General features: G+C 40.2%; 1 protein-coding gene across 5 annotated transcripts in view; it reads left to right on the top strand.

Annotated features, from left to right (window-relative positions):
* ZNF521 (zinc finger protein 521) overlaps window positions 1–12,670 on the top strand; it is a 292,767-nt gene extending 280,097 nt beyond the window's left edge. For all 5 annotated transcript variants that reach the window (XR_004180038.1, XM_031658747.1, XM_031658745.1 and 2 more), the window contains one exon: window positions 11,844–12,670. Coding sequence is in view for 4 of the 5 variants with exons in the window: in XM_031658747.1 (XP_031514607.1) it covers window positions 11,844–11,873 (30 nt within the window). In the remaining variant the exon portion in view is untranslated. The remainder of the gene's footprint in view (window positions 1–11,843) is intronic.
* The last annotated feature ends 781 nt before the right edge of the window (window positions 12,671–13,451 follow it).

Raw genomic sequence — 13,451 nt, 5'->3', positions numbered from 1 at the left:
CCACCGCGCCCGGCCAAAACCATATCTTAAGAACAGGTTTAATAGAGAATAGGAAATGCACTCAACCGTTCCTGACTTCTTTGTGCCTGTATGAACTTGCTAATAAACCAGGATGATTTTAGGGAGTGGGGAGGGATCGTTAAAGAAAGAGACCTGAAACTTTCAACAATGCACAATAACATACAGGGAAAAAGGAAAGAAAAGCAAGCACACAGGCAAAAATTTTAAAAAGCACCAAATTTGAGTGTGAAATGTTTTCTCCTCTCTCCAAACTCGGATTTTTTATTTAAAGTGGGGGCAACCAAACAGAATTGGGCCCATGGAATACTTGCATTTTTAAAGGACTTGCTTAGAACTTAAAACAAGAGTTACTTGGGGCTCCTTCTAATTGCATTCTCCGTGCAGGAATAAGTCCCCGGAGAGACAGAAAGATCAAAGGCAAACACCAGGAATTTTACCTGTAGAAGCAATGCATGTATATAACTCTTTTTTTTGCCCTGCACAACACTCACTTGCTTAGGTATGGAAATGGACATGCACACATGCGTATTCCCGCGCACGTGCACACACGCACACACACGTGTACACGCACACACACGTGTACATGCACACACACCCATGCATACACACACAACTCAGGAGGTGACTCATACTTAACATAGTTTATCTAAATTAATACATTGTCCTTTCACAGTTTTATTTTTATATATCTTTACTAAAGCATATGCCATAGTAGACAAGCTTTTTTTTTCTTTTTTTGGCTTATGGTGGAGAAAGATGTTTTTCTGTTATTCTTAATGATTTATAACATGTTTGACTTACTCTTAATGTGAGTTTACCTCCTAGGGAGTGTGGCAGTGTTTTTAATAAAAGAAATAATACACTACAAGGAAGTGGCATTTCTTTTGCTTTTTGCCCAAGTTCAATAAACTATTTTTCATAATTATTGGAATTTGGTTGAAGGGAATCCGTGTCCCTATCAAGTGGAAAAGCAGAAAGAGTCTTGGCTCCCCCCTTCTTCCTACAAAGGTTACCCTTTGAATATAAATTACAACGCCCTGTGCTTCTCCCATTCTAATCAGATGACCTTTTGAATCTGGTGGACCAGAGTTTAAATCCTAAGCCTGCCAGTCAGTTTTTAAATCAATGCCCTGCTCCACCATCTTTCAGTGTATAACTAAATTTCAATGGATTTCAAACACGGAAGTGAAGTAAATGATGCCAGTGGAATCTTGCAGCTGACTGCAAAACAGCCAAACTTAACTCTGAGATCTTGGCTAAGTGATATGATTATAGTTAATTTCGCTAACTAAATTTTCTTCAAAAACCTTCAGGGATTCAAAATCTAAGAGAAAAAGGAGGAGTTGGAATTTTGTAATGTTTGTAAGAGGACGTTTCTGAGCAATTATCAATTTAAGCTTCCATTATTTGCCGCTAATTACTACACAAGGCTGTTAAATATTTAGCAGAAGTTTGTTTAATTGCATTTGACTGGGAAGGGGATGCTTGATAGCTTCAGCAGCAAGAGTTGGTTGTGTGCACCGAGAGCTGGCAGAGAGGAAATTTGTATTCGCCCAGGATGAACACATTACAGTGTCAGACAAGCCTTCTTTTTTCTTCCTCCCAAAGATTTATTTATCTTTAAGGTATCTAAAATTAGAGCACGAAGAAGGGGCACTGCTCATGGATGTAAAATTGGAAGGAGGTCATTCTTAACCTTGTTTACAGATGTTCTAGTTTAGAAAGCGCCAGTGTGATAAATTAAACATTACAGGGGAAAAAAATTAAAGCTTAGCAACAACTGGCACATGGACACATCTGTCTGTGAAGCACTGACTTAATCCCTGAATATCTTATTAGGCAGTATTGCCCATCAAAGCCTTCTGTCCCACAGTACACTGGAATCCTGCAATTCCAGAATCTTCAGTGAAATCTTTACACTCTCCCTCTCACTGGCTTCGTATAGTTTGATTTAAATTTTCTGCTGGCTTCTTGCATGGAAACAGACAGCTCAATTCATTGTTTTCTTTTAAAAATAAACATTGTACTCTTTAATATATTTCCCAGTGGCCATTTTGCTCTTTTTAGCCTGTTCTTCCCATTCGGCACCTTTTTCCCCCACTCTCGGTGTAGTAGATAGTGCACGCTGTTGTCAGTTCCAGAGAAGGAAATTTTCAAGCTTGTCGGGTGTGCATAACAGATAGGGGTCAGCTTGCAACGAAAATTTTACTACTGTTTTTCAGTTCTTAATGGAAAATGGGATTGTCACAATGTTAACATTTCCCATGTATGATGTCACAGTAGAATTTGTCCTTTGGAAGCTGGTGGACTGACGGACTTGTTTTATGTCTCCAAAATGTTTAGTTGTCGAAATACTAGGAATGGTTCTATGTTAGCTGCTGGCACTTTGCATTATTTAAATAATTAGTCTTTGCTCAGGCTTCTGAAGACTCACATTAGACTAAGGCTAAGCTAGGTATTCTTGGTACATGATAACCGCCATGGGCTTTTCTGGCTTAGCTTGATATAGCAGAAAATAGCAAAATGTGGCTAAAATAGCCTTTTTGAACTGACTCCCCACCTCCCTGCACAGCTGGACATATCTGCAGCTCCACCAGATGCTTCAGCTGCTATGCAGTTCCCGCCCTCTGTCCCCTGGCCTCTCAGCTTTGCTGCTGCTCTTCCCTCTACTTCGGGAGCCATTCTATCCCTTTTTACCTCTGCCTCCTCATCGCTCTTGCACCAGGCAGGTGTGACTACTCCAAGAACAGAGCCTCTCACATAAGGTGAAAGGCCCTTACTCTGTGTCCTAGAGCACCCGTCTCTCCAGGTAGAAGGTTTGGGCTATAGCAATGAGTGTCCTTTATCTGGACAGCTGGCCCAGCCGTAGGACTAACTCTAAGACCTTGAGCGTTGGCTTCAACCCTCTGGGACTTAATTTTCCCATCTATAAAATAAGATACTGGACCAGATGCTGCTAGGTACCACCCCCAACCCCCAGCTCTGAAACCAATTTTTTCTTTCTCTGCAGCATTACTTACAGGTGTAGTTGATTCACCTGCCATTGGGTCTAGACCAACAAATTGAGGATGATGGCTCTGTAGTTCTTTCAAAGTAGATAGTTGTTTCCATTCCCCAAACACTGATTTCCTGAGTCTAATATTTGGGTCCCTTTAAATATTATTAGATTTTAAATATCCCTAAAGCAGCATTGATTGATTGCCACTAAAACATACCATCTTTGTTCATCAATGGTACATGAATGGTCTTGATAAGTCACTAAAAGAATGAACACTTCTGGAAATACTTGGTTCTTCACTTAAACAATGCCATTTATTATATATCTCAAGGAATTCTTTCTACAGTTCCTGTACACTTGCCCATGTTCACCCCTTGACTACATTTTACTGCAGTACAGTATATATTTACTGCAGTACAGTCTCATGTGGTATATATGTGTCCCTTTGCAATTCTCATTTTCAGGTGGGGAAGATACCATCTTAGAATGAAGACCAAGTACCATACTCAAGCATGGTATAGCAAGCTCAATGTATTTTCAATACAAAGTCAATTCAAAACAATTATATGTCTTCCTTATAACCACCTGTTCCTGTATCTGACCTCTAATTTAAACCTGTCCATAACAAGACAGGTCATTAACAAGACCTCCTCGTTACAGCTATTTAACACACCTCATAGACTACCATTTCTTCTTCCCCTTTAGATCAGTTCTTCCCTGCAGATTCTTCAGATCCCTTTAATGCAGAACTCGCCTTGTCTCCCAGCTTTCATTTATTCATGCACAAATGTGTTTCAAACAGTATAAGGCAGTGTTCCTCAATATCTCCCTGGTGGGAGAGATGCTTCCCACCAAGAGATATGTGGCAGTGTCAGGGGACATTTCTGCTTGTCTCAACTGGGAAGATGCCACTAGCATGTTGGCAATAGTGGCCAAGGATGCTGCTAAACATCCTGCAATGTCCAGGACAACCCCCTAGAACAAGAAGAATTGCTCAGCTCCGAATGTCAGTAGTGCTGAGGTTGGGAAACCCTGCTTGTATAAGGCAGGCCCCACTGGCCTTCTGAAATCTATTTTCAGGCTCCTCTCTGGAACCAAGCAAGTGAATGGGATGTGTTTTATATAACGACTGAGAAATGGTGTACTGGATGGTCTTCTAGGTTGCTTTGAATGAGATGGATGAACTTTATACTATAGTTACAAGGTCTAGTGTTTGGAACATAAACTCATCAACATGCCAGTGTCCTCATCCGTCAGGATTATCTCAGATCACCCTTTTTCTGGACATAGTTAGCACAAATGTCCAAAGAACAACAACAAAAATGTCCTTCAGTGAGGTTTGTTAGAATGTGAAATTGTTTCCTTTGGGAGGTATGATAGAAACTCATTGCCAGAATCATTCAAAACTGGCCTAGTGTGTAAACTTTACCAAACAATTATGTTCCTACAGGGGGACAAATGGAATGTCCTAATAGTCCTTTTCCTTCTTTAATATCTTGTATTCTTCTGATCACTTCTGATGATGCCATTTCACCTTTTGCTTTAATATAGCTTAGTGTCATCCAGAAAATGCTTTGAGATGTCAGACCAAGCCCATGTGAACTGTTAAATGTCAAACGAAAATGCATCAGTGTCTCTGTAAGTTCATGGTGATGACATTACCATATGAAAAAATAAAAAGGGAAATTCTGTCCATGCAAACATGATCATAAATGCAACATTCATGGCATTCAAGAGAGGGGCAAAAGCATATCATGACAGTTTGGAAATGCCATTGCTATGTCATAATAAAAGAGTAGAACTTCATTCTAGCAGATTCTACAAATGTAAAGATTATGAGTCAACTTCCCTGGCTTTGAAAAATCCACTATTCATATGTCTTTTCGATTCTCATAGCACTTAGGGAAAATATTGTTGTATATTTGTCCTTTAAAAAATATTCATTGAACTGTAACATAGCTCACAAAAATACAATATCCACAGATATGGTCCTGCTGTTTACCTGGTAAGGTCCGTAAAAACACAATTACCCCAGATTTCTCCAGCCAGGAATTATACAGTTGTGGGCAGTAGAAACTTTGGGGTGGGCAAAGTGGGGTACTTGAGGGTGATTTTGGTCTTCAGTGTAATTTTTAGAACATTCCTAATGGTACTCCCAGAGCCGTAGCAATTTACTTTTCATCAGTTTAAAATTATGAGTACTTTTGTAATTGTGTGGACTTTGAAAATGTTAATTTATTAACATTCACATCCTGTTAACCTTATTAAGATGCTTAAAGGTCATCCTTTGCCGTTGTGACTATTTTTTCTCTTAATGTTCAGGGGAAATAACCCAGGATCCTGTCATCATTAGCTGTATACACTTTTAAAACTATTTTCCTAGCATAAGAAGTTGGGAATGAAAAAGAGAGAGGGTGGAAATGTAAAAATCTTGATTAGAAAGTATAATTTAATAGAACATGTATTGAACCAAATGTATTGATTAATGTAGAAGATATAGTACTTATATTGATTCAAACCAGAGATTTAGTACTAAAAGCTCTAAGCCAAAAAGCTGTTGCAGATTGCTACAAAAGTCAGTTTAATGCTGTCCTTGAGAATGCCTTCACAAAGAAATTCTTCTAATGTTTGAGGACTAGGTAGAATGCGGTATATGTCAGTCTGATCCCGGAGGGTTTTATTTTGTACTCTAATAGCTGTTACGAGCCTACATTATATCCAAGGAGTAATTTTCCTTAGGGGTGCCCGGCTCGCTTTGTGTCAATATTCTAGCATTTTAAGTCACGTACAGTATATGCTTCTGGGAACGGGGAAGGAGCCAGCCAGACTCATAATGGTCTGCATTCATTAATAAAGGCAGAAGCTTCTGTCCCTCCATTGCCCACTACAGGGATGCCTCTTTGGCCTTCAGGGACCCGTACAGACACATTTAAAGAAAGCTTTATTTTGAGTGGGCAGGAGATGAAATGTAGGACTTGCAGGCATTTCCTAAGTCAGCTCTATGCCCAAGCACAGGGGTGACCTTAATGGGTCAAAGAAGAATGCAGGTCAAAAGACTTATTATCCAGCCTGTTGGAAACCAATTGCTTTTGTTTAAAAAATAAAAATAAAAAATGAAAAAAAGCAATAGTGCTTAAAGGTGGACGGTAATGTAGAATTCTGTTTGCAGCCTGTAACTGCACGGCTCTATGTGAACTGGAATATACTTCCAGAAAAATAAGAGCATACTGATTATCCTCAGTGTTTACAGATAAAGGTCCAACCCAAGTGATAAAAGGAAGGGTAATATAATTAGTTAATCAGTGATGATTGATTACGGATGTTTGTGTTCTTCAACTAAAGGAAAACAACACACTGCCATGGTGCTGTCACCATCTGTTGAAAGAAACAGCCACATTTAATCTTTATATTTCTTTATTTCTTCCCGCCTTGCATTGTTTCTGAGCCACAATTGCCTACTATTTCATCTAGTTAGAAAACATCTCATTTAAATTGAATACAACTGCAGTTTAAATTCGGGTTTCTAATGGCACAGTGAATTAGTGGAAAGCTTGTTGTTTTGTTTTGTTTTTTTTTCATTCCTTTTTAAAATAGCATGCTGGCTCTTTGAGTTTTAAAAGCTTGTCAGAATTTGTTTGAAACAAAAGGCTATAAATAAACAAGTCATGGTAAAAATGATTAACATCTTTGAATCAACAGATTTCACAAAACTTCCATTCAAATGCCGTTTTTGTTTTTATGACCATTGATACGTAACATTTTGCCGATGCCAGCAGAGTGTTACAAAGCACAGACGAGACATGGTCTCTGCCAAAGAATTAGAAAAGTGAAGGCAATCTCCGGGCATAAGTTTTGGGGTTGGGAATTTAATTTTTCAGCCCTGGGAAGATAGGTTCCCCCTGGCTTTCCTCCAAAGCTGAATTTCATCATTGATATAGGTGCAAAAATTCAAATTTCCATCAAGATTGCAGGAAAATGGAATGTCTTTAGCCAAGGTGAACAGTTTCAAAGGATCATGGATTTTTATTTTTACTTAAAAATATTTTTCTTGGATTGCATTTTAAATAGGATTAAACTGTTTGACCAGTAAATGTGGTCAGCTCTCAGAGAAAAAGGAGGCTGAATTAATCATTTGTTAGAGTGCCAAGCCCAAAATGAGAATTCCAGTCTTGTAAAATGAAAGGCATCTCATATTTAAAAAGAAATACATAGTGCTAGAAGGGAATTTTTAAGGCCCTCATCTGTTTTTTAGCTTTCTAAGTTTAATTTCACATTTATAGAGAAAAAAAAAAATACATACAGCCCACTCCTTCCAAATGGGGCCCTTTCCAGTAAAGAAAGTGCTTTTGAAACCTCGCTATTAAGGTATCGTACCTAGATGGATCTTCTTTTAAGCTTTAAGGTATGTTGTGGATTTGATTTTTTTTTTAACACAAACCCCCCTCGTGTAAAACAACTGTTCATAACTGGGATTAATGGTTTGCAATTTTCAGTTACTTAGACATGGGGTCTCCAGGAGATGGCTTTTTGCAGAGTACAATATGGCTCTCTGTGGGATTACAGAAGTTTTCTTCTCTTCCTACTTCCTTTTGTGTCTTCACCCCCCACCTCCACCGATGCACCGATGTTGCACTGATGTTCTTCTCGATTATGTAAAACACTTTCCCTTCATTGGAACAGATAGTTTTTCTCATAACCCGTCATTGCATTAAAGTACTTTAGGGACTGTGAATTGCTGTGTAAAATTGGTGAGATTACCCACTGCTTTGTTCTAGTGTAGTGGTTTCCTCTGGACCTAAAGAGCTGAAAACTCTTGCACAGAGAGAAGGCTGCTTGTGGATGGCCTGGCAGCACTTTCCTGCTTTCTGCTCATATGCATTTGTGTCCTTGCTGTCTCAGGACTGGTTCTGTGGTGTGGCAAGTAGCCAGGGGGAGAGCAAAGTGGGCCTCAGAGCGTACCCTCTCTTTGCTTGGCGCTTCTGCTGTCTACTTTTTAATCCTTCCCTCTTGCCTCTTGTCTCCCTTTCTGAAGAAATAATGTCTATGAGCGTCAGAAAACACAAAAAACACTGAGTGCTCCCATGAAACAACTTCTTGTTTTTCTAGTCAGAGAATCTTTAGTCAAGTCCAGAGACTAGGACTTCGCGTCTGTTCTCCTCAAGGCCTAAAAGCCAGTCGAATAAACCATGGCTCAGATATTCCATTCCTTCCCCCAGAAGATGAAATGAGGCCATTTGTATTTCCAGTGGACTTGAAATACTGCGTGGGGGAGGAGAACAGACATGTCCCCTAGATCCTCAAAGGTGGCAAAGGCAAGCCCTTGAGGATGGAGCAGAATCCCATGGCGGGGTTGTTTCCGATACAAATATATCCATTGCCCAAGAACCTCTAGGAACATGCTGCCTTCCGCCATGAGAGTCACTGCCAGTGGTGGACAGCCAGGCCTGGGGAGACCCTGCCATAGCTCTCTGTTGGGCTGGAGCGAAAAAGGGGAAACCAAAGAAAATGAGAATAAGAGACCTCTGTGGTCTGCAGGCATCTCCAAAGCAAGAGGACTTCCTGCCTTTACATTTCTCACGCCAGATTTCTTATGTTGATATTACTTACATTGGGTTGCTTTATTTTTGAATTTCACAAGCCATACCCTTATCCTTCTCACAAATGATTTGTATTCCTCTCTCTTATATACGAAACATAACTCCTTTATGAAACAACTTCAGTCTGTTGCAGTAAGTGATGTGTGTGTATTTGTTCATGTTCCTTGCACCTCTGAAGAGACCTGTATGGCTTTGGTTGAGGATGAAAGCATACAACACACAACCATTGCCAACTGTTACGGGCCGTTTGTTTTGGGTTCTCGTTTTGTAGCATCTTGATATGAGCACATATAAAACCACCAGGAAAACTGCACTGTGTACTCTTTCACTAACCCCTAGAATCCAATCACATGTGGATCGTCCATCATAAGCACTTAAACATTTGAAAATAATGTTATGAAACTGATTTTTTTTAACTTTGATTTTGGTAAGAAGAGAAAAACACCCATCTTTCTGTCAGAGTCCTTTCATTTAGGCAAATACAGGTTGAGTATTCCTTTTTTAAAATGCTTGGGACCAGAAGTGTTTTCGATTTCAGGTTTTGACATATTTGCATATATATAATGAGATGTCTTGGGGATGCAACCCAAGTCTAAACACAAAATTCATTTATATTTCTCATATACCTTATACACATAGCCCAAAGGTCATTTTACACAGTATTTTCAATAATTTTGTGCATGAAACAAAGTTTGAGTACACTGAACCGTCAGAAAGCAAAGGTGTCACTAGCTTAGTCACCTATATGTCATATGTCGGTGCTCGAAAGTTTCAGATTTTGGAGTATTTGGATTTTGGATGTTCCCATTTAGAGATGCTCAATCTGTATTGTATCTTCTTGTACTTGTTTGGTCATTATTTTTGGACTTTTTAAAAATAAAAAACCTTTCTATAAACTTGACTCTGAGATAGCAAAAGATATAAGAAGGCTTACACGTGGTGTATTTTGAGTAATCAAACTTTTATTGTTTATAACCTTTCTGAACAGAATCATGTTGATTTTTAAGAAAATAGCAAAGTTTTTTGGTCTCATGAGTACTTTTATTACCCTTTCTCTCTACATCTTGGTGACAAGTACTTTGCAGAAGTATTAAAAATCAATATACCGATAAAAGAGCTGGCATAAAAACAATTTGCTACTTCCTGTATTCACTCTGAGGCCGAGACTATTAAGATATGGATTAAATAAGGGAGAATGAAATACTGTTCTCCGTCATGATTTGTCATCCATCTTTTTCAAAAATGAGCTAAATGTAAAATGGAACAAGGAAGACCTAAGTCCTCTTCACAAGGCTCCCAGCTCCCCCACTTCTGCACCTAGCCCCAATTGGTTCTCAGTTGAACCTCTGGTCATTCAGCCTGTATTCAGGGAGCAGGCAGTTTGCTAGTTGCTGTAAAGGATGAAGAGATAACAAACATCTCTAAGATGAATCCCTCTGCTTAAAATACTCCAGTGGCTCCCTTCACCTACAAGACAGTCTGAGCTCTTTAGCAAGGTAGAAAAGGACTGCTCATATTCTTGCCCCAAACCAGCTCCATCTTCACGTCTCATGAGTATTGTTGATTCAGAACATTCTCCAGAAGAATTCAACCAATCTAAACAAGTTGCAGGTCTGCAAACGTACCTTGCATATTCCTATTTCATTGCCCTGACCCATGTGGGTCCCTTGGCCTAGCGTGCCCTCCCTGTACTCTCTGCTGATGTTTCCAGCTGTCAGTGTGCTGGATCCACTGTGAACCCTTCCCCAAGGGCTAGGCAGGTTTAGGTGTGGCCGTGACATTTCTGTGTTCTTTTCTAATAGACTGCTTGCCATCTTGCTTTACGGTTATGTGCCCACATGACCTTCTTTAGACGTGAGCACTTTGAAGGCATGAAGGCAAGGACCATGCCCTTCCTCTCCAGCAGCCCTTGCCTTGCCAGCCAGTCACTGAGATAGCCAATCCCTCTTTCCTGAGCACTGCAGCGCTATGGCATGTGCCAGGTGCTGATGTATGTTTCCAATAGATGCCTGTAGAGGAATGAATAAATGAATGAACATGAGAATTACCAGCGTGGGTGAGAGCCAGGCCTACAAATAATCATGAGACAAGACCTAGGATGCATCCTATATAAGCAGTATAAAGTGCAGCAGGAAATCAGAGAAGGGAGAGATCAGTTTTAGATGGGGTGAGGATGAAAGTGGTGATATTTTGAGCTAGGCCCCAAGGTTGTAATAAGAAGGGATTAGGGTCAGGGGATACAGGTGAGTAGTGAGAGAATATGGCTCCAGGAAAGCGCAGAGGAGGAGAGTGGAGATCAGGCCATCTCCAGACTTATGCTCCAAGCAAATATCCCGCAGATCTGTGACTATCCTCCAGGCCTGGTTCTGGAGCCTTCCCACCTGCCGTCCACCCTCAGAGCATGGCTGGTGGTCCTGAGTTGCCCAGCAATCCCAGTTACCCTCTCACAATTTGGAAAGAGGGTGTTCACTCAGAAAGGGGACATGCTAGCATAGACAAGCGGAGACCACCAATATACAGTGCAGGCTGGTTAGCTGAGAAAGAGCATCTGGGGACTGGGGAGACATGGCAGGCTACTATAATCTGCTCCTGAGACACGCTATGACCACAGCCCGAAGCCCACCCTTGGCAGGGGCGCTGCTGCCACTGTCCATCATCTGCCAGGTAACTCTGGCATTTCATACCCATATTCAGGGGCAGATAGAGCCCCTGTTGTCAAGATGTTACAGTCTCGGAGGGATTGGAACAGAGGCGTGTGTAACCAATCGAAGTCATGCACAGATACATAAAACTGTTAAAACAGTGCTACCTGCTTCTTGAACACTGGGTCCTATCTTGATAAGAAGAGATGATGGATGGTGAGAGGGTATTATAGAAAGACATGGCAGAGGTGGAGAAAAGGCAAGGTGCCAGCCAGCCATCTCACAGTAAGGAGGCTCCTGCCCTGGCCTCTCCTTCCAGGCCCTCATGAGTGGCAGCAGGTTCAGAAGATCTCTGGGTCTGTTTCTCCCTGGGAAAGGAGCATTCTATTTTTTTTTTTTAGCATTAGAGGGCACGCATGAGCACTATTCATCAGAGGGCAGAAGCTCATTGTTCAAGTCATTATGAATTAATTACATGTATATATGCTTGGTCTGATGAAAATGAAATCACTGAAGTTTGTTTTCCCTCTCTCCCTTTTTTTTTTTTTTTTTTTTTTTTTTTTTTTTTTTTTTTGTTATTTACAGAATCATACAATGACCCAACACAGCAGTTAGTGCAAGTACAGTCTCTCAAGGAGAATTGCTTTTGTGGCACAAAAAGGGAACATGTTTTACTCTTTGCACGAAACTTTCATTGTTAATGTATATTATTCAGAAACATTGTATTGTACCATAAAACTTGTATTATCAAAACTGTTGGATGTTCATGTGTTTGAACTTTTGCGCACCGGATAGACCCCTTGTATATAAAGTGTTGCACATGTATTATGTCGTCTGATACTAAAATGGTCTTATAAAGACAAGTGGACTTGGGCCCTATTCAGGCAAGATTAAAAAAAAAAAAAAAAAAAAAAGACGTATGACCAAAATGGCTTAAGATAAAGTATTTTTAAGGAAGAAAGATTAAAAACAACTGTTATACATGAGACTATGGTTGGACTTCCTTTTCTTTACACTTAAGCCTAGAATTTCTCTTTTGGTATATCAGCGCTTAAATCTAAGACTATTTTTTATTGCTGAAGATTCTTGCAAACCATGAAGAGATGTTCTCACAGAACAGAACCCCACAGCTGGATAAGGCCCGTATATATATATTTGTAAGCCTTGCAATGTGACAGGTAGCATCACTATATATGCAATAGTTGTTATGTAGACTGTCAAAGAATTTTTTTTCCTGGATACATTTGAAGCTTTGAGTGTTCAAGGTTTTCCTTAATGATTTCACGCAGCCAAATTCTTGAATCAGTTGAACTAACCTGTATGTTACTGTTATTAATGTTTACTCTGCGGTCTGAACCTGGAGATTACTGGAATTGTTTTCCAAGAGGAAATAAATTCAGTTTACCATTAGGTATGAGTGTATTTGTGTGTTTTCTTTCTCTAGTTACTACATCATTAAAAAAAAAATCTAATTGCCTGCACCCTTGGATGTGAAATCTGCTCTTGAGCGTATCACAGGCATTACCTCAATCATATTTAACCTTTCACACTGGGCCAAATGCATCTGGAAGGATATTCATCACTCTTCATAGGGAAGGAAGCAGACACAGTATCCTTCTACTCTGTCACATACTAACAGGTCACACTGTACTTGAGGATTCTGACATCACAGATGGATGTGATGGCTGTTTTCTGCATAATTTGCAGCCCAATTCATGTCATGCTGTGCAAATCTGAACTCAAAGTAGATGGCTGCAATTTGAGAGGCAGTTTGGCTTATGTGTACTTAAGAAGCAGCATTGTTCATTCAGAAGACAAAGCACAGAGCGAGGAGTCAGATGGTTGTTTGTTGTAGTTCTGGCACTGCCTCCCGATGGGCGTTCCTTCACCTCCTGGCCTTGGTTCCTCCAGCCCGGGGAAGGTAACAGAACCTGGTCGTCAGCCTTCACCCAGGCGTGGGGCATCTCTGGAAGGTTGCCTCCGCTACAGCCTGCCATCCAATGGTGAATAAGTAGGAGGTCTAATTTCAGAGCTTCTTTTTGTTTTTTGAAAGAAGAGAATTGCTATGTGTAACGTGAACCCTGATATACATGTTTAGTCAAAATTGGTAAGTAAAGACCTGGTAATCATGGGCAACCTTCATGCAAACTATGCTGAAAATATTTAAGCCACTGTGAGTTTTTTGACCTCTTC

The sequence above is a fragment of the Papio anubis genome, chromosome 19 (genome assembly GCF_008728515.1).
Source record: "Papio anubis isolate 15944 chromosome 19, Panubis1.0, whole genome shotgun sequence".
In the NCBI taxonomy this organism is placed as follows: Eukaryota; Metazoa; Chordata; class Mammalia; order Primates; family Cercopithecidae; genus Papio; species Papio anubis.
This window is presented reverse-complemented; position numbering and strand designations above follow the sequence as displayed.